This window comes from Psammomys obesus, unplaced genomic scaffold (genome assembly GCF_907164565.1).
Source record: "Psammomys obesus unplaced genomic scaffold, mPsaObe1.curated_primary_1811, whole genome shotgun sequence".
Taxonomy (NCBI): Eukaryota; Metazoa; Chordata; class Mammalia; order Rodentia; family Muridae; genus Psammomys; species Psammomys obesus.
In genome coordinates, this window is record NW_026585609.1 from 8,692,041 (window position 1) to 8,713,660 (window position 21,620).

Genomic DNA, 21,620 nt, shown 5'->3' on the forward strand with positions numbered 1-21,620 from the left:
TTGCTCATACTTAGCCCGCCTACACAGCTGCCAGCCAAATCTGGGACGAGGCCCAGCCATTTGCATTCCTGATTAGCATGCTCCATACTACCCCTCCCCTGTGAGGCACGCAGACCAGCTTTAGGAAACATGAAACAGCAACTGGGCACTTAGGGTACCAGGCAGAAAACCATGCACACAGAAACACGAGAGGCATACTACACTGTAACATTCACCCACGGGCAAACACACACGTCGGACCCACGCAAGCTCGCGCTGCCAACCCCACGCTCACCTCAAGTTCTTTGAAAATTCATGTGTCCAAATAACCTTCATTCAAATGAAAATAAAAAGAAAAAAAAAGTGCCAATTCTGAATGCAGATGGATTTTTTAAGGTAAGCAATTATTTTATTTCCCTGGCCTGACAGCATTGACTTCAAAGTACTAAAACCTGCAGCCAACAGGGCAGACGTACAGATTGCTCCCAGCTGGGAGGATGCTCTGCATTTGTAGAGATGAGTTGAAATGTCACATGTGAATGCAATTCCTGGTCCCGCCCCCTCCCCACAGAGTCCCTAAATGAAAATGAATGAGTAAAACCCCCCACGAAACGCTGGAATCCTCACTCCATCTTTTCTGTAGAGCAGATGCCATGGAGGGAAAACAGCTGGCCATCACTTAGCATTCCAGTGCGTGTGGGACTGAAGAGACCGAGGCAGGGGGAGGATGCGTGGCCGGTGTGCAAATCTAGCTTACCTTGTAACCTGGACCCTCCACACATAGACGCTCTGTCCCTGTACGTGAGAAAAGTGAAGGAAATGCTAGAGGACTGATCCTGAGGCTCCTGAAATTCCAAGGTACTCATGGGATGAGGAGCAGAGATGTTCAACCCTGAACTCCAGTTTAATGCCATCGAAAACTACTGGCAATCATAATCACGTTCCCGAACAACAACCCTATTTTCTAAGATGACTCCATCTAAACATCTGCGCAAGTGTCCACTGCGCGGCGCTGTGACACCGGGGGTGGAAGAAAAGGACTAGGAGAGGGAGGAATCGGAGACAGAGGTCAATGACAGTAGGCATCTTTTGGTCCCTTAGGTATGGTCCCCTACAGTTTCTAAAGCATTCTTTCCCCTTTCCGTCTGTGGCCAATACAAATGCCAAATACCAGACCTCTGCCCAAAGAGACGGGAGTTGCTGCTGAACTGTATTCTTCCCTAGTGGCCACCCGCCTTTCTCCCAACCCTCTGATGAAACTGCACGGGAGCTCACAAGCAAGGCTGTGAGTTATGCTGTCACTACCCGGCTCTCACAGCCAATCCAACACAAGTTCCTCCTGGGCTGAGGAAGCAGAGAAAAATTAACAGTTGAGCTTGTGAAAAAAAGACAACAGTGTGTGCGGTGTGATGTTTTCCGATGTCTTCACCTGCGTCTCCTCCACGGTCGGGAGCCCTCCCTCCGGTTCCCCGAGTCCCACGCGCACCCCTCCCCTACCCCCGAGTCCAGGTGCTCCCATCTGCTGGGCTTCTGCCTCATTTCCCATAGACGCTTTCATCACTGTAGGCCACATACAGAAAATAGTCTTCCTCGTGGTTGTCCTAAAGGAGGAGACGATAAGACAGTTCAGAAAATATTAAACATTCACGTTTGCTATCTCTATCATTCTGAGCCTTGAACAATCTTGTAGGGGAGCCATGAAGTCCTCCCCTTCATTAATCCCCTTAAAAAAATGAAACAGGGTTGGGGTTACAGCCCAGTGGTAGAGCACTTGTCTAGCATGTGTGACACCCGAGGTTCAAGTTCTAGCAGTACAAAAAAGGAAAAAACAAAACAACAAAAAACAAAGAATAAGAGGTATCAACTACACATTGAGCTCTGACTTCACAAGCACAAGGTTTCGTAGATAACATATCACCAGCAGCAGAAAAATAACTCAGGTTTTAGAAAGCAATCATTCTACAGTCAGCTTTAGTCAGAGACCTTTCTTTCTGCAGTGGTCAGCAGTGACTACGGTGAATGTTTAAAGCCTGGTCACACACAGTTCATCTAAATCGGCCCCTCCAAAGCTCAGGGGAGACTAAAGAACGTAGGACCCAGAGGAAGGGTGGTGAGAGGTTCGGAATGCTGACTTCCAGGCGTAAGACCGCTGCTGAAGTCTCGAACTCACAAGCAGCTTTGATCATCTATCTGCACCACTTCTCCATGAAACTGAGCTTATCAACACTCCATTGTGAAGGAGACGGGGGTCTGAGAGTCCAACCCTTTCTGAGGATCTACATGTAATTAATGTTTGATGGGGGCGGGAAGCCATTCTCTGTAGTGGTGTAGACACAGGATAGCTGACCATACTTCTACGAGCAAACTTTTACCACCCTCCTGTAAACAAAAATCCATTTCGTTAACAAACAAAAGAAATAGGTCTACCTGGTAAGATAAGGAAGAATGGGAGGGGAAACAGACAAGCTAAGGAACTGGGGTAAGGAGTGCGTGACTGAAATGTATGAAAACACAAGAAAACCGATTACTTAAATGAATATATGCTAATAAAAGACCCTGAAAGAAAATCTGCTGGGTGTAATGAGTACGTTGGAGGCTGAAGTAGCAACACTGAAGCCTGAAGCCAGCCTGGGCTGCATGGCAAATTCCAAGCCAGCCTGAGCTTCATGTCAAGACACTGTCTTAAAAAAAAAAACAAACAAAAGGTCCTCAAGGCTTAACAGGGATGGCTAATGAAATAAATATCAAAACAAACAAAACCAAACAAGTACACTACAATATAGAACCCTGGTAAATGGGTCTGTATTTTCTTTTTTTTTTTTTTTTTTTTTTTTGGTTTCTCTGTGTAGCCTTGGCTGTCCTGGACTCACTTTGTAGACCAGGCTGGCCTCGAACTTGCAGCAATTCACCTGCTTCTGCCACTCTGAGTGCTGGGATCACAGGCATGTGCCGCTGTACCAGGCTCCCGTCTGTATTTTCAGTAAAACTCTTTCAACTTTTTGGCAGGTTTTCAACGCTTTCACAAACAAAATGTTGAGATACAATTCTCATCTTGAAAAAAATATATATATTATTCTAGGGCAGGGAGGATGCATCAGTAAAGGCTCGCCTTGAAAGCCCAGAGGACGTGACTTCAAAAATGGCCAGCCTCCTGGTGTACACCCGCAAGCACAGACACACCATTTAAAAAGAACCCCTCACTCTAGCAGGGCGGGCAGAGATACGGCAAGGCACATCCTGTATGCACGTGAAACGAGGGCTAGAGCAGGGGTCACCAGGTGTGCACATGACGAGCTAACAGGGCACGGCGTCTTGCGTGACGTCTTTCAAGGAGTGGTACAGCTGCCATCTTAGACAACGCCACGAGTGTGAGCTCCTCACCACAGTTTACCTCAAAGAACCAGAGTCTGCCTTCACCTTTTAGCTCATTCACTGGTACTCAGATAACGGGAACTCCTCATGATCTAAGGTTTGTTCCAGAAAGACAGCGTTCGGATGCGGCTCAGCTGATCTTGACAGTTTGTGCTGGGGCTAACTGCTGAAGGCAGGGCTCCAGGGTCAGACCGAAAAGGGGCTGCCCCTTGCAGGTGTCCTACTGCTCCGTCCGGGTGCCCAGCAAGCTGGGAGTGGAGGGCACAGCTCACTAACGAACTGTTCTCCCAGAGAAAGGGACAGAACCACGGGCTCCCGGTGATGCTCTGCTCTCAAGAACCACTCCAGACAGCCATAAGGCACTACAGTCGGGCAAGGCGACGGAAGAGAGATTTCAGAAGATTAAACCGAGTGGGTGCTGCGTCCCTAAATGACAGGGGGTATCTAATCTCCCAGCTTCACACTGCCGTGAGTAAGAGGATCCCCACAAATAACACCGCCTGCCCTACTTCCCAGGTGTTTAACCAACCCTGGAACCAGAAGGCGATGACGGCAGGCTGCCAGAGACCGGGACCAAAACCATTACCTCATACAGCTGGCCCATGGTAGCACTGGTGGGCGGGATAGTGTTGTTGACAAAGAAGAATAAGGCGTCCTCGGGTCTCAGGTGGATCCTCTTCCGGATTAAGAAGTAGAACTGGCCAACTTCACAAAGGCAACAGCGAGCAGGGCAGGGCGTGAAAGAGGATTAAAGGGAGAAAAATCTCAGAAAAACCAAAACCCAACATCCCCGAGTTAAGTACAAGCTTTTCAGACCCAAATACTGTCCAAGAGACCTTCGTGGCAAAACGAAGGCCTGTACAGCCCCTGACACACCAGCGCTGCACTGCTTTCCTTCCGTTAGCATACCCCCCCAGCCTAGTGACCGCTGTGGGGGAGTATGATCGAAGCATTCCCATCTAAAACAGACCACCCCCCTCCCATGCCTTTCAGCCCCATTTGCACCGAGAGCTAACAATGGGAAGAGAGCCATGCCGCGGGCGCGGGACTCTGGCCATCCCAGCACCATGGGGGCTAACACTAGGGCAATGAGTGCATTCAGTGTTTAACTTCTCCCTCCAAGCAACAAAAAGCTTCTCCACGGCTGATTAATAAATGCATGAGCACTGGAGCAAGCATACCTAAAAGAATCTTTGCAGGGTATCCTGAAAGCACTTAGTACTTCATTAAGAACAAGGTAAAGTCTACATACATATGCTTCAAAACAGAAGATAGGCTAAGGTCTGCAGTTTTCCTCACCCCCCCCCAACCGAAATACAAATAAAGCACTTAGATATAATCTCTGACACGTGATCCTCCCAAGACACTGGGCTAGCTTTGGAACAGATCGACCTCAGGACACCATGGTATAAATTGGTATAAAGTGGTATAAATTGCAAACTATTGTTTTTTTTTATTCCCATAGTACTGCTTTGTTCTGTCTCCGAGATTAAGGCACGTGAGTAAGGCACTGGGAAATAAACAGAACTGGAAACAGGAGGGCAAAGTAAGCCTAGCTGCACTGGCCAGCTCCTGGAAGAAACCCATGCATGGCTTAGACTTGAAATGAAGATCAAGAATGCTTTGGCTGGAGTGAGGGTCAGGAGAAAGATCATTACCGGTGAGGTCAGAGGGTACAAGGTACTTCCTCTTGTCCAGATCAGGGACCCTAGCTTTAGGAGCCTTTTCCACGATGACCTAGAAAAAGAAGAAGAGGGTGGGGATGAAAACTGCAAAGCCTCGCACTGCCTTTTTCCTTCTGCACCTTAAATTTAGGCACACTAGGCTCAGTGTAATTTTTCAGTCCTTTCTTTTCAATGCTCCTTGACCTCAAGTAACTATAAATTACCAATAAAGGGCTGTAAAAGATATTTACCTTATATTTTATTAGAGAATCAAAAACATGATGTGTTTCTAAGACAGTCTGATGACCTACTAGTTTTGTTTTTTTCTCTAAAACACCACTTATGGAGATAGTATGGTGATAGACGGCACTCTGTCGAAGTGTGAAGAGTGAATTCTGACCCCTAAACTCCGTGTGAATGCCGGGTGGATGTGTGGGCCCAGCGCTGGCTTCCCTGGGCCAAGCTCTCTGGCTGGACTAACTAAAGTGGCAAGATCTGGGTTTACAGCGAGTAACGTGAAGAGCAACTAAAAACTGTACCAGACAGCAACGTCTGGCCTCCAGACGAATACACATACTCACACAAATGTCCCCTCCCATGTCCACCCGCTTACACAAAATGGCATTTATTTAGATATGGCATTACAGCTTAGATTTCCAATGCCTTCCGAAGGCCTCTATGTTAACGAGGCGCTCCTACCTTGGTGCTTTGAACAAGTGAAGGAAGCTAAGGGGTGGGCATCATGGGAGTTTTAGGTCACTGAACCATAAAGGCTGATCTCCATCTGTTGTTGCTTCTGTGCTTCCACCATGACAGTCTGACTCACCACCGGCCCAGAGAATGGAGCCAACTGAGCACGGACTGAGATTTCTGAAGCCAGTAGCCTTCTTGCCTTACAGAAGTTGACTGCCTCAGACATTGCTACAGCGACAACTAACACACACAGCTCGGATTTCGATCTTTACAGAGAAGCACTCACCACTAAGTGAAAACATCTATGAATTTTTATAATGAATGACACTTTATGAAGGCAATGCACTGAACCATTCAGCATTGTGAACTGTGTTAGGATTTTATGGGATTCTCAATATCTACATCAAATATTTTTCTACATTAAATATTTTTATGAAGTTTTTAAAGATTATGCATTTTGTAACAAAGAAAATGATACATAAAACATTAGATGATATATATATTTACTTAGAAAACAGAAAATATCTGCAAGAATATTCTTTGTTTTGAAAAACTCAGATATAAAAAAAAAAAAAAAAAAAAAACTGGGAAAAACCAAAAAAAAAAAAAAAAAAAAAAAAAAAAACTGGGAAATACCAAAAAGCAAAGAAGCAGAAACCAGACACTGGACAAGTATCCTCAGAAGCTGTGTGACCTTCAGAACGTTTCCGTCCTCTCTGAACTTCTGCATCAAGCTACACACCCCGCCCCACGAAAGACCATACACACAAGTATAAGCAAATGCTTGGGTAGAAAGGGGTGAATCCAAAGCTTCAAGTTAAATAGAAAAGAACCTGAAAAAGAGATTAGTGATGGACCACAAAACGAGGAAGGAAAGAAGGCAGGCAGGAAACAGGAAGCTCTCCTATTGACCATTGGGACCCGCAGCTCCCGCCAAGGGGAGAGGGAAACTGTTTTCTGCATCTGTGGCAGGCAGCTCATACACCATAAGGCTATTTAAAAATGTTTAAAAATAGTGCATCCAGTAGTTTCCGCTGTTACAGGTTTTCAACACTCTGTTATTTCAAGATCCCATGATCCTCTCTCCCAAGGCCCACACATACCTCTTCTGAGGCCAAGCTTAAGTTGTGAGTCAGCCTGCCTTATAAACCTGGTGGCTTTTCTGTAAATGCCTGACCATAGGAAGACGCAGAGCTGTGCCAAAGGCACAGGAGCTCCTGTTACAACACTGAATCAAAGCCACGGGGCAGAGGGTTCCAACTCCAGTGCTGCCGCAAACCCACATCTCTGCCGAGTTTGACGTCACAACCAGATGACAGGCATCGGCTGTGAACCTCTCAGGTTGGGAGGCACCATCGGAGGATGAAAAGTGAAGAATCCATGAGATCTGGGTGACGGTTCCTTAGCTTGCCAATTATCACAGAAGTAAAACATTCAACATCAAGTCATGAGCAGAAGAAAAATAAGGAGAAACTGAAATATTCTGGGAGAGTGCAGTAACCGTCTGAATGAGACGGGGTCCTGTCGTGATGAGGTATGCAGGGTTTAACTGAACTTGGAAAACAGGTACGCGTCACAGCTCGTATTTCTGTTAAAGTTCTGAATAACAGGTGGACATTCGCTTAAGTTTCTTGGCTGGCACTGGACTGCCAACTCAACTCCAGATGGCAGCAAGAGTTAACCTACTTCCTGGGCTCACCCGTGTAAGGTGTACCCTTAACTTAATCAAACAGTACTACAATCTGGAAAACAAAAACCAGAAACTACAGGGGAAAAAAAAAAAAAAAAAGACCTGAAGGCCACGGGCTCTGGAAGCCCTGAGGCATGACAGCCAGGACTGGAATTCCCCTCTGCCAGCCAACAATGTCAAACCTTCAGGTGATGACTTCACTTCCCTGTGCTTCAGAGCATATGTCTATAGCACAGGGATTTTAATGGTGTGAGGAGAGTCAGCGAATATACACACAAGGCATTCAGAATCCTGCCAGCTACGCGGTCCATGTGTCATTTTAAAATAATAAGGTGTGTGTGACAAAATTTGAAAGCGAGCCACGGTCCAGAGCTCAAGGAAATAACACGTGACGGGCTGTGCACTAGGGAGACATGACTAGAGTGCTCCCAGCCTTTCTGGTAGAACCCTGTGTGTGTAATTCCTGGAGAACGGTGGAAGAGTTAACGCTCTTCTTCCTTATAGAAAACGGGGCTGAGGGCTTTCTCTCTTGCTGTGCCTACCATTTCTTCTGGTAGTCCTGGCTGAGATACAGACTAAGAAGAAGACCCCCCCCACACACACACACACCTTAATCCGCTGTACTGCATTCTTTCCCCACCCGTTATAGAAACAGTTGCTAGGAAACTGGCCCATCCCTCTAGGGAGGGACACCAGATCATTAATGGTTTGGGGACCTTCCTATAGCCAATCAATTCAAAATGTAGCATTTTGACCAACAGATGCTTGCCAGGCAGGAACCACCCCTGCCTTGGGCATGCTGGGAGGGACCAGAATCTTTAAATCACCAACTAACCTGAGCATGGCGGTGGGGGTTGTGGGCCCAAGCTGCAGCTTGTAATTTGTAGTTTGTAATAAAAAGATCCTCATGTGGTTTGCCACGGACTCGGCTCCTGGTGGTGGTCTTTTGGGGTATTGCGATTCAGGCACAACAGCTGAGATACAGACTAAGAAAAGACCCCCCCCCCACACACACACACACCTTCCCAAAGTACTTATGCATCAAGAAAAATTAGCCCAGCTCTTTACCCTTCAAAGTTAAGATTAGTGCTAATCTAACATCGCTGCCTCCCTGTACAGACAAAGAAAATCACTTTAAAAGTCCCTGCACCTCTATCCATCGTATCTAACAGCGGTGTCATCCTTTGCTTCCAATTCTGCTGCGTAGCCTTAAAAAAAAAGATGAAAAAAAAAAAAAAAAGCAAGTGGGTGGGGGAGGGGGTAAAGCGAAAAACACCCGGATGCTGAAGACTTCTCTCATTACTTTTCTCCTCACTGCAAGAACTAGGTTTTAGCTGCTTAAGTCGGGTTGTAATTCATGGAGGAAATGGTTCTCAGTCTTGGCTCTTGGGATCCAAGGGTCCACCCATCGCAATGCAGGGCAAGGCCTTCTTTCGCAGCACATGGCCAGAGAGACAGTAATGATGGAGAGGCAGGCTGACGGTGGCGCAGAGAGCGTGACCTTGTTTGCCAGGGAGGAGGGGAGGTAGGGGCTGGTGGAGCTCCTCTGCCTCCTAATTCTAAGAAAACTCAGGACAGAATCTACCTCTAGTTTTATTTTTTTTCCTCCTACGCTCAAGGAAATGAGGATGAAACTCGAATTCATGGAGAACCAAGTAGGACAGGCATGGACGGGCGCAAAGCTCATCCCGCCTGCCGCCCCACGGTTGGTCTGCGTTCTCTAGAAACGCATCCAATCTGGCGCCCCCAGCCTCTCGCCCCTGCACACACAGGCTGCAGCACGCGCACATCCCCACCTCCACGAGTGCTGAATCCTGCTGACTCACCCACCACGCAGGCTGCGCTTTCAAGATGCCAAGGGTGGGCACAGGCCCTGAGGACACCGGTTGGTCAAAACCGGTTAGGATTACTTGAATCCAGGGCCCCTCCTGCGCCAGGGCTACCTGCCAGCGCCAAGCTACCCCGCAGCTCCAGGGCAACCAGCTCCCCGAACTCCCGGCTCGCCTTCCCCCTCCCCACCCCAACTCACCGGCACTCGGTCTGGGTATTTCTTCCTAATCTTTTCACCTTCCTTTTTCCGGTACTCGAAGGGGTGGTCCTCCTTATATTGAAACTTCATTATGGACCGCGGGATTTAGGAGCTCCCCGGACCTGGCCTGCTGCGCGCGCTGGTGACTGCCCTCTTGTCCGGCCACCTCTAGTCAACGTCAACCTTATCACAATCGCTCCACCCGCGTCAGCTCCCACGCGCCCCTCGCCGCACTACTACGTGGCCAAACGTCCTGACCGGGACCTGGAGATCTCCAGGCCTGAAGGTAAAGGACCACCAGGTAAAGAAACACGGTGGCTTTTCCCAAGAGCTGGGGACACAAAAACACCGGGGCGGTGCTGTGACATCACGACGCCCCGCCCCCGGCGCAGAAGACCTGCTGGATGGGGGTGGACGGAAACATTGTTTATTTGTCTGCGTCTTCTTTATGCCTAAGCTTTTCCAAATCCCCCCAAGAAAAGCAAAACTATTTTATTTTGGTTTTTGTCGTTGTGAGTTGATACTACAGATATTTTGTTAATCCAAAGAATAGTCTAACAAATGTCTTCTTCCCTCCCCTTCATGTTTCTTGCTTGATGACCCAAACAAACACACAGGAAGAAAATCCAGCTGTTTCCAGAGCAATGGGATCAGGAGTCTGATGGTGGAAAGGTGCCAGGCGTCACGAGATCTGTAGCCCAGGCTGAAATGTCCTGTGCTTGCATTTTGACCTTTGCCTCTGGCACCCGCGGCTGGCCTGGCTTCTCCGCCCCAGCTCCTCCTCCCCACTTTGGCGTCCTTTCGTTTGGATCTCTGCTAGAATTGGTACAGAGACAACATAAACAGACCGTGACTCAGGGATTTGAAGACCGTGTACGGGGGAAGAACAGGGAGTCCTCAAGGTTAGAAGAAGCGATGCCAGCGAGGAACACCGGGCTTCGTGCACGTTCAAAGAAAATGATTCCTTTCACTGTATCCGCTTAACCCAGAAGTGTGGTCCTGGGTTCTTGGAAATACAGAGGTCAAGCAGTGTAGGTGTCTAATATCCCCAACAGTATTTTCCAGGGGGTGGGCATCATCTGCAGTCCTGATGAAAAGGCCTCATGGGAACCAAAAGCCCCGGCTAGCTCGCTGATGGAAGGCCCTAAGTATAGTCAGCCCAGGCCCTGCCGGCATACTGAATTCCCCACTGAGACTCTTTGGATGCTGGGTTAGCCTACAGCTCCTTCTGGCAGTAACTCCAGACCTGTATTTTGGGAGCATCGGAAATGGCAGAGGGAGGTCAGGGATGCTGTGAAAATAGAATTACTTCTAAAATGGTACCGGGCAAGCTGTTCCTACTGCCTGCCTGATTTTTCTTTTCTTTCTTTTCTTTTCTTTTCTTTTCTTTTCTTTTCTTTTCTTTTCTTTTCTTTTCTTTCTTCTTTCCTTCCTTCCCTCCCTCCCTCCCTCCCTCCCTCTCTTCTTTCTTTCTTTCTTTCTTTCTTTCTTTCTTTCTTTCTTTCTTTCTTTCTATCTTTCTTCCTTTCTTTCTTTCCTTTCTTTTCTTCTCTTAGTGGCTTGACCTTAAAAATGTCACAAAGTAAAATGAGCTAAATTTAACTGTCAACACAAGAAAATGAAAGGCGTAGACGGCTTCTTGTTTTTCTCCTAGGAAGCTTTGAATCGTACCTACGTATAAAGACCAATGAGTTGATGCATCACATTGTTCTGTTTATCTTAATAATTTTCAAAATGAAAATAGTGTAATACCCCCATAATCATTTTTACCTTTGACTCGAATACAATGAAGTCTTCCAGACGATAACTTTACAACAGTGGTGGTGAAGCCGGGGATTAAGATGGTAATAATGTCATTTTCTGAGTGACCTTCAGGTTTTTATAGATGTACATTCTCAGCAGTTCTTCAGTCCAGTCTTACTGGCATTCAGGGTCCTGGTTTCAGGTAGCGCCCCCTACTGGAGAAGCTGTCCTTCACAGGCCTAGACATCCCTAGCCATAGTAAAAACCCCAGTCAGACTGGACTGATTCTCAGAGGAACAGAACCAGCGCCCTCCCTCTCTGAAGGCTTGGACACCCCCGGGGGCAGCAGCCCTCTGCCTTAATCACCCCAGAGCAACCAGAGACCACCTCAGCAATGAGAATTCACTAGAAAGCTGCTCTAGAGAGTCCCTTAATCTCTCAGACTATTGGAACAACTGGCCCGCCAAATAGAAATTTCCCCAGGAATCTCGTGCTTGGAGAAAGAAAAGCCACCAACTAGAGGAGGAATTTGTAAAATTTCAAACAGTTCCAACAACTTGTTTCATGACCCTCCAGGATAAGACTGGAACCCATATAATAGCCTTAGTATAGGGGACTGTACCTCAGTTGGGACCAAGTAGCTGTACATATATATGTTGGCCCTCTCTGTACACTTTGATCTCACTTCAGGACCCTGAAGACAAACTTGAGGGGTTTGCTGGATCTCTATCTCCATCTTTCCCAGCGTGGCCAACTGAATAAGCCTCCTTTCTTAGCTTTCCACTATTGATCTGGCTCTTTTTATTGGCTGTTGAAGATGGGTTGGCGGACCTGACTTGGGACAAAGGTTGTGATGTCAAGTTTGATAACAAAATGACATCCGCAAAGAAACAAAGGCACACTGAGGGGTGCCAGGGACGCCGAGTGAGCTGACCCCGGGTAGAGAGGAGGGATGGACATTCTGATGAGCTGCTGGAGTAATTTCCTCCAGGGATGGTTTCCTCTTCCCACTTCATGATGGGCTGCTTTTCCCTCCACTTGGTGATGTTCTGCCCAGTTCACGAACCGCAAAAGATCAGGAATAAACAGACTCTGATGTAAATACATGAGGTTCTTACAAGCTGCAGCTTGGGCCCACACCCCCACTGCTGAAGCAGTGAGAGCCGAGTGCCCCGTAGGCAGGGGCGATTCCTGCCTGGCAAGCATCTATTGGTCAAAATGCTACATTTTGAATTGATTGGCCATAGGAAGGTCCCCAGACCATTAATGACCTGTTGTCCCTTCCTAGGGGGATGGGCCAGTTTCCTATCAACTGTATCTCTAATGGGTGGGGAAAGAATGCAGTAAGGCGGTCCTTCCCCTCAGGGCATTACTGGACTTCTCCACCCACCTAGTTCAGGCCTTAATTAATAATAGCTGCTAATTTTTAATCTTTTGGTCTCTCAGTGAGACCGAGAAGCCACTTTTTCTTGAAAATCTGAGTGTCCTCTTGATCCGTACACTTTGCTTTTCTGTTTGCCTTTGGACTCTTTGGAGCAGTTTGGGGTTCTTTTGAACCATTTGAGGAGTTGCTGCCTGGTGATTGGCTTTGTCTGCAGGTATCATTCCGTTGGAATGTAGCGTGGTGTTGTAGAACAGAAACACAGTGACGGGCTGAGGCAGCGGCCTTCCCCCTCTCACAGAAAAAGACAGGCATTCTACAGAAGCGCTGCCTATGAGTCCCTCTCTAACAGGCATTGCCACATTGGTGGCAGGATCGAATTTCCTGCTCCCCAACCTCTTCCTTGCCTTCTGTCTGGGAATCAGTATTTTGCCAAGAGCTGATCCTACAAACCTCCCTGATCCCCAGACAGCCATAAACACCAGCTCCCATGTCTGCCCCATGGGCTCTGATTTCTCTTTTGACAGATCCTGTCATCTGTTGCTTCTCTGTCTGTGGTACTGTCTTCTGATAAGCTATGTTTCTTGTTCACTAGTAGCCTGTCTTGGGCTTCTCTTGAACCCCACCCACTCCTATGCAAAACTGAAAACTAACAAACTATCAACTACTACACAGTGAGTGAAAAACAACTTGTGAACAGTTTCAGAAAGAGCGGAGACCAGAGTTTGTCTAAACCCAACTGTTCCTTTAAAATCTAAAGGAAATAACTTTCTTCCTAGAATTTCATATCAAGCCAAACTAGCCTTCAAGTGTGGAGGTAGGTCAGGACACTGGGGACATGGAGGCCATCCAAGCGTTTCCTTCTCATGCACACATTTTCAGGAAACGGTCTCGGTGTACAGACTACAACCAAGAAAGGAAAAGACACAGGATAAAGGAAACAGAAGTTAGAACAATGCGGGGGTGAGGGGTGTCTGCACGATAAGACAAGTGACTAATATTGTGGATGTATAATACTCGTGCAGTATTGTAGTTTGGGTTTGCTTTATGCTCCTGTGGTAATGAAATGCAGGCATACTCAATGTGTCACTATTCAGCCACCAATGAGGAGACCAAGAATGACCAAGTGGCTGTCCTAACACTGGGGCAGAAATTAAAGGACAGAGCTAGAATTTGAATGCTCAAAGCCTGCTTTCAGAATTTTAACCGTTATGATCTTTTTCCCTCTGTTTACCGTATTGATCTGACCAAAATTATTTGTCCCTTGATAAAATTTGTCTCCTTCCAATTGGACTCATGGTTATCTTTTTTTATTTATTCATTTATTGCTGCCTGGAGGAGAGAACAGTTCGAATTTACCACTTACACAGTCATCATGATTAGTGCCACAGAAGAGAGGTGGCCGGTAGTCCAGGGTAAGGAAGACTGGCCCCCTTCCTTACGTCGACACACATTGTAGGTAAAGTGGAACTCCTGAAAAGTCTAGATTTTTGGAGCCCCAGAGCCATTAGGCAGGAATAAGGACAGCACAGCGTGAGTATTCATAGAGAAGAGCCTTTCATGTTCCCTGCCTGCTCTCAGAACTCTGGGTGTTCATTGTATGAACTAAAGCAGGGGAGCTTGGGGTGGCCCAGCAGCTCAGTGGCCATGCCCCTTCTGTATTTATCTCCTCCTTGTGTTCACCTTTTCATGAGGAACACATCCAAAAAAGTAATGCTATACTCTCTCCTTCAAATACTTACACAGAGGCATTTGTCCAATGCAGGACAAAGCCCAAAGTGCTTATGGTCACATTTAATATCTTTATGTAAAGCAATTCCAACTTGTCTTTCAGTATTCGGTCCAATTACATCACTCAGAATTTCTACTATTTTCTGTAATTCAAATTTTTTTTATTATTGTTATTGGTTTTTTTTTATTTAATTTTTTGTTGTTGTTGTTAGTTTTTCTTGTCACAAAAACTGTCCTTCTAGTGCTCATTTGGTATTGAAAATTTTATTATTTCTCATCTTGAAATTTGGCTCGTTTCCTGCTTCCCTTTTCAAACATTAAAATTGTGAGGACTTCTGGGGTGAGAAATGGTGAAACTCTGGGTTGTCTAAGGTGTGTGTGCCAGTGGAGGACAGCAGCCAGCATTACTCAAACAGAGCAAGTCAAATATTTTCCAGAGTTAACACTTGGCGCTTCTGGAACAACCCATAAGTCAAAGAAGTTATTTTCCCACTCCGCTTGCTCAAGGGCAGATTTTCCATTCTGGCCTTCATTACCTTCTGCTTGGTGCATTTTAACCAAAGAATGGAAAAACAAAACACATGGTTTCCAGACGTTGCTAAACAATGTGTTAAAGTTTGATCAACAACTGTTATATCCACAAAGCTGACCTTCTAATAAGGACCTTAGGGCCTCATGAATATGATTGGCTTAGAAAGAATCTTCAGTACGGTTCCTCAACTAGACCTGGACCAGAGGCAGAGCATCTTGTGTTTCTGCTGGCTCCTGATAGAGAGCTGCTCACCACAGCCCGATTCACCTCCTCTCATACTCTCAGCTTTCCACAAAGCAGTCTGTGTTGTCCTCATGTGAAAGTGAATATGCCTGTATCAGAACTCCCACACATACATAGATGCAAACCTCCTCACAAGAATTAAGCTATTCTAAACAGATGTTGTGTATACCACCCTTGACAACCAGGCTATTGGCATGATGTACCCCAAGAAATTAGAAATTCCCCCATAACCTCATGATGGAAAAAGAAAAGGCTAAGGAAGCCTAGGGCCAGCCAGAAGAGGAACTGGTCTCCAGTTCTGAAAATGTGTCAGACTACCACATAGGAGAGACAGAGTCCATTGATGATGGTTAGACCTCCAGCAGTAGCCACACATACCTCTGGCCTTCTGTTTAAACCTAGGCACATGTTAGGACCTGGATGGTGGGCTTGGAGTGGAAAGGGAAACCTCGTCCCTCTTCCCAATGGGTTCTCCCTTGTGAACAAACATCCCTTCTTTGCTTTTCACTATTACATGTTGGTTTAGTTGGCCTATGAAGAATACATGACGAGCGTAGGCTGTTAGAGCCTTCAGGGCCTGGCTTCTCACCTACCGATGACTCCAGTAAAGTGAGGAGCCTTGGGCTGTCAGGATGAGTGTGTCTAGTGTGTAGATAGGGACACTTTCACACATAAGATTCACACTGGACTCAGTTCTGACTGTTCACAGGAGTTGTAGTTCTGATCAACATGAAGTGAAGAAAAAAACATGTATTGTTATCACCCCAAGACACTCCAGAGTAATCAGTAGAGGATATGGGGTAAATATGTGATGTGTTTGTGTGAATTGCTCTCTACTGGTTCAAATTAGAGGGAAGTTGCTGAGAACAATCAGCCAACCTCTTTGTTTTTGACTGACTTCTATTCGGGCACAGCTAAGAATGTTGAAAAAGAGAAATACTTACCACCATTTTACACACACACACCATAGTCTTTCATTTTCTCATTATATTCATTTAGGATTTTATGCTGCTCCATAGAATTAAAATCCTTTTTCCTTGAACATCACCAAAGGACTCAAATGTTCATTACAGCTTCTTTCTAAAACACTGATCAGATCATGGAGCTCCCTTGCCAAGAAGATTTTTAACCAGTTCCTCATTGTCTTTGAGTTCAATGTCTAAATCAAATCGATTAGCACTAAGCCTAACAATGTATCCTTTTCTTCTCCAGTCCCAAGAGTCCTGCCTTCCTTTCACAGCAATGTAATTATATACACACTACTGTATTTATATATACCATATATGGAAGAAGCTATAAAAAATGCAAAAGTAGAAAAGAAAGAAGACAGTGAGGATGAGGAGTCATCACCTCATTAATACCATATATGATGCTGAGCATCATGGCGCATGGAGGCAATTCCAGCATGCAGAAGGCAGAAATAGGTGGATCAAGGTGCGTCCAAGACTGAACTAGTCTGTGTAGTGAGTCTAGCTCAAAACAAGCAAACGAACAAAGCATCTTAACTTGGCTTTCAAATGGATATCCTCCTGTCTACATCTCAATAATCCAAAAGAATGTGATTGTTCTATTGAGTCTTTGCTCATTCCTTTGCAAGGGATACTGGTTTATTGCGTTAGTTCACTTTAGCTTTTCTTGCTATTTAATGAGGTCATTCTTAGTTGAGGTTAAGTTTTTTATGCATTTCACCAGTAAATTCTTTTTTTTTTTTCCATTTGTAAGAGTTCCTGGGGAAAGCACATCTCTGCAAAGGCTGATTGACTGAGTAGAACTTCAGTGATATGGAGAGGCCAGAAAGTTGCAGATCCGCAGCCTGAGTACAATTTATCTTGGCCCCCCAAATCATCGTTCCTTGCCTTCCCACCCCAGGCTGCTCTAACTTCTTGTCGGTAGCAGATAAAGCCAGATCTAATATCTTGCCATCAGATTAAAAAAAAGCTTTTCAAATGTATTAATTTAAAACAACTATAGTTCTGCAAGTCGCAGGGCTAAGTACGTTCTCTTCCTGGCACACATTTCTTTATCCAACTGTCAGCTGGTTGTGATGGTCCTGTCCCCAGTGCAGCTCTCAAATCCCTGAATTTCTCTGCATTCCTTTGTCATTGTGGAGGGCAGTTTTGGTTCGCACTCTCCCCTTTGAAGATTTGGTGACTTTAGTCTATAACAAAAACTGTTTTATAGACTCATAATTATAGTTGGTCCTAGTTGCCAGTTTGACTGGGTTAATGGGAGGGTGATTCCTCAAAGGTCCTGTCTTGTTCTGCCCAGTTCGAGAACCCCAAAAGACCAGGAATAAACAGACTCCGCTGTAAATACATGAGGTTCTTTTTATTATAAATCATTACAAGCTACAGCTTGGGCCCACACCCCAACATGCCGAAGTGGTGAGAGCCGAGCGCCGGGCGCCCCGTGCTCAAGTTAGTTGGATGATTTAAAGACTCTGGTCTCTCTTAGCATGCCCAAGGCAGGGGCCATTCCTGCCTGGCAAGCATCTATTGGTCAAAATGCTACATTTTGAATTGGCTATAGGAAGGTCCCCAGACCATTAATGAGCTGGTGTCCCTCCCTAGGGGAATGGGCCAGTATCCTAGCAACTATCTCTAGTGGGTGGGAAAAGAATGCAGTAAGGCAGTTCTTCCCCTCAGGGCATTCCTGGACTTCTCCACCCAGCTAGTTCAGGCCTTAAATATTAATAGCTGCTGATTTTTAATCTTTTGTTCTCTCAGTCTTACAGGTGGGACTGTGACTATATGGTGGAGGGAGACTTAATATGAATATTGGCAGCACCTTCCACTGGACTGGTGACCTGGATGAAAACAAATTAAGAAAGGGAGCAGAGTGAGCAAGCCCCTTCCTTTTTTGAGTGTCTAAATGTGGCTGCATCACCTGCTGACCTTAGACCCCAGCATCTTAAGCCTTCAAACATGGGCTCTTTTTGTGTCCAGGCCTTCAGGAAAGTCTCATCATTATCACCAAAGACCAGAAGAAAACTGTAAATCACCAATTTCTTTAAAGATATAAAATAATATAGTGTAAGCCAGGCATGGTAGTATAGGTCTGTAATCCAGCTATTTGAGAGTCTGAAGCAGGAGGAGCATATTGTTTAAGATCTGCTTGACCTACAGAGTAAATTTAAGGTTAACCTGGGCAACTTAGTGGGACCATTTCCCAAAATTGAAATAAAAAAAATGGGAGAGATAAGAATGAAACTCTCCATCTTACCCACTCTTCTCCCTTGGCTGACTCTTTGCTATTCTTGGCATGATATTCCTTAAACGATATTTCTTGCTTTAAAAGATCCTGCTGATAGTCTGCAGGGCAGAGCCTTTCAGAGGCCCTCTGTGGCAGGTTCCTAACTTGTTTCCTGTTTTCTTCTTCTTCTGATGTCCATCCTCTTTGCCTTTCGGGATGGGGATTGAGCATTTTAGTCAGGGTCCTCCCTCTTTATTAGTTTCTTTAGGTGTACAGATTTTTAGTAGGTTTATCCTATGTTATATGTCTATATGAGTGAGTATATACCGAGTGTGTCTTTCTGCTTCTGGGACAGCTCACTCAGGATGATCTTTTCCAGTTCCCACCATTTACCTGCAAATTTCATGATTTCTTTATTTTTCATTGCTGAATAATATTCCATTGTGTAGATGTACCACAATTTCTGTATCCATTCTTCAGTTGAGGGGCACCTGGGTTGTTTCCAGCTTCTGGCTATTACAAATAAAGCTGCTACAAACATGGTTGAGCAAATGTCCTTATTGTGTACTTTAGCCTCTTTTGGATATATGCCTATATTATGAGACTTATGGCCAACTGTTGGGCAGAGTGCATGGAATCTTATGAAAGTGGGAAATAATAAGATCTGGAGAGGACAGGCACTCCACAAGGAGAGTAACAGAACCAGAAAATTTGAACACAGGGGTCTTTCCAGAGACTCATACTCCAACCAAGTACCATGCATGGAGATAACCTAGAACCCCTGCACAGATGTAGCCCATGGCAGTTCAGTGTCCAAGGGTTCCATAGTAATGGGAAGAGGGACTGCCTCTGACATAATCTGATTGGCCTGCTCTTTGATCACCTCCCCCTGAGAGGGGAGCAGCCTTACCAGGCCACACAAGATGACAATGCAGCCACTCCTGATGAAATTTGATAAACTAAGATCAGAAGGAAGGAGAGGGGGACCTCCCCTATCAGTGAACTTGGGGAGGGGGATGCGTGAAGAAGGAAGAGGGAAGGTGGGATTAGGAGGGGAGGAGGGAAGGGCTTATGGGAGGATACAAAGTGAATAAAGTGTAACTAATAAAAGTTAAAAGAAATATATAATACAGGGCAATGCCCCCCCCCAAAAAAAAGATCCTGCTGAATAAATTCAAAACAAAGCATCATTCGCCATTAGAAGTAGTGTTACTAAGGAGAAGAAAGTACAATGACTGATTTCAATGTGAATGAACAGAAAAGCTATAGGAACAGATGTATAGATGTTTGGAGCTGTGGGATAGAAAGCTACATGATGGCTTTTATTCCTTCTCCCAACAGAGCAAGAGTCTGCCTAGAGTGAGTAGATTGATGTGGTAACAACAGAGACAGTGATCTGAATGTGTACCAAACGGAATAAAGCAGTTACCATAGTAAATCTGGAATTAATGTGAGATGTCCCAAGAGATATTGAAGACCTTGACCCTACCTTTGATGAACGGAGCTGTGAGATCTTTCTCCAGCATCATTCAGCAGTGTAAACAAGACTTAAGGTTTACAAAATAGGTATGAAGCCATTTAAAAAGGGATTAAAAACTTGGAAACAGTATGAAAGTCACTGAGGTGATTAAAAAGTCTTAGGTTGGGCAGAGAAAAGAGTTGTAGGAATTTTAATACCCATCACCCTTTTAAGTTATCCAAGTCTGTATCATCTTGAACAATGAAAAGCCAATGATATTGAATGACGCATCGTAGCGGACCTCTGTATCCCAGCACCTAAACCTGGCTCTTAAGAGGCAGAGTTAGGCAGGAAGTTGGCAGTTCAGGGCAAGCCTTGGCTGCTTAGGAAGTGGAAGACTGCCCTAGTAAAGGACCGTCTCAAAAGAAAAGATGAATAAACGAAGGGAAAGAAAGTGAAGACTATCTTGTGGAAAGGCTTTCTTGGCGGTGGTAAAGTAAAGCCGCCTTAGTTGCTGCCAACAATCCTACACGCCAACAGCTTCCCCGGGGAACTCTGATCCAAGATCCAGGAGTTCTGATTAGGAGCAGGTTACACTCATTACATCGCTTTTCCCTCGGGGCTTCAGTGAACATTGCAGGAATGTAGTTAATGAGGTGCGGCACCAACAGGCACCCCTCCCCCATCTGATCATCTCCCAGAGCACCCCAGCTAGCCACCTTCAAAACAACCAGCTTTCTCCAATACCCCCTGCAGAGTGTGTTCAGAGGCAACGTTAGAGGTGGTTTGGTTTTTTTTTTTTTAGCAGTTTATCTCAATCAACACATTTTTTATTGATAAGATAAAGACACTTTAGATACAGCTTTACAGTAACATAACAGACAGGCAAAAGGACAAACCAGAACATGGTTCTCAGTGGAGTCACCGCAGGATACTGGAGAGCAGATGACAACAGGAAGAATAACAAGTGATACACACAGCCCTTTACAAATCGTGCCTTGTGTATTTGTGTTCGCTGATGTGCACATGTCTAATTTACAGATGAGAAAATCCTTCCAAGATTTGAGTAACTTCTCTAAGCAGTTTTTTTTTTTTTTTCCCAGAGTACATCTCACTTCCTTGATTGCAATGACAGCAGTTTGGAAGGTAGTACTTGAACAAGCAGCTTGGCACTGACTCCAAAGCGCGTTACCATCAAGAGACCCAGGCACTGAGAATTGGAAAGGTGCAGAAATGAGCTCTATGGAGCGAATGCATTTTCAATTATAATTCCACTAGGTGGCAGCAAGGGCTACCGACAGAGCCCAGAGGAGGCACTCTAGACTTTACATGGGGAAGGCTTTACTACCTGAAAACAGGAAGGAAAGAGCAAAGCAATACTTTCTTTTAGAGTTTGAAAAGAGGGCTCTTGAGTGCATGCGTATGCGTGTCTGTGTTTCTAGGACAAAGCACTGAAAAGTTGCTGGGACCATTACTGCACTCTATCCAATGTTTCACACCTGTGGGTGGGACCAAAGGGCTAGAAAGGTCTTGATATGTGGCAATACTGCATTACAGTCTCTCTGCTCATATGAGCACACCCAGCCCTGCAATCTGCAAGTCCAGGTGGGGATTATGCGGAGGACAAGCTGGCCATCATTGTTCAGCACAAAGGTGGTTGTTTCCTAAAAGAAAAGGTGCGTGTGCTTGGGGCACTGATGTCAGTGGCTGTGCTTGTGATGTGTTTCCCTTCAAGGTTATCACAGTCAAGCAGAGGGAAGAGCAGTTTGCTGGAACGTAGGGCTAAAGGAAACTTACATGCATGCCATGGCTGAAGGAATTTAAGGCACCTAAATGTTCCCCTGCTTTGGTAGTAATCAATACAGCTAGAGGTGAGATGCAAACTTTGAACTGTGAATAAGGAGTTAAAATT

The 21,620-nt window shown here is 45.5% G+C and overlaps 1 protein-coding gene across 2 annotated transcripts; it reads right to left on the reverse strand.

The window, feature by feature from the left end:
* Positions 1-364: 364 nt before the first annotated feature.
* Gabarapl1 (GABA type A receptor associated protein like 1) lies at positions 365-9,787 on the reverse strand. 2 transcript variants are annotated; one of them, XM_055611006.1, is made up of 5 exons: positions 9,428-9,787; positions 5,010-5,088; positions 3,938-4,056; positions 1,477-1,580; positions 365-774 (listed from the first exon to the last, which is right to left on the reverse strand). In XM_055611006.1, the coding sequence occupies exons 1-4, from the start codon at positions 9,515-9,517 to the stop codon at positions 1,515-1,517; spliced, it is 354 nt and encodes a 117-aa protein (XP_055466981.1). In that variant the 5' UTR covers positions 9,518-9,787; the 3' UTR covers positions 365-774; positions 1,477-1,514. The 2 variants fall into 2 exon arrangements, with proteins under 2 accessions (XP_055466981.1, XP_055466973.1); XM_055610998.1 differs by having other exon boundaries at positions 365-1,580.
* Positions 9,788-21,620: the final 11,833 nt, after the last annotated feature.

Bases quoted from the DNA above. Each gene is read 5' to 3' on its own strand.
- Gabarapl1 (XM_055611006.1), bottom strand. From the start codon at position 9,517: ATGAAGTTTCAATATAAGGAGGACCACCCCTTCGAGTACCGGAAAAAG. The intron at 4,057-5,009 runs GTAATGATCTTT...GCCTTTGTGAAG, and splicing joins TGTACCCTCTGACCTCACCG to TTGGCCAGTTCTACTTCTTA. The intron at 1,581-3,937 runs GTAATGGTTTTG...CTCCTCCTTTAG, and splicing joins CCATGGGCCAGCTGTATGAG to GACAACCACGAGGAAGACTA.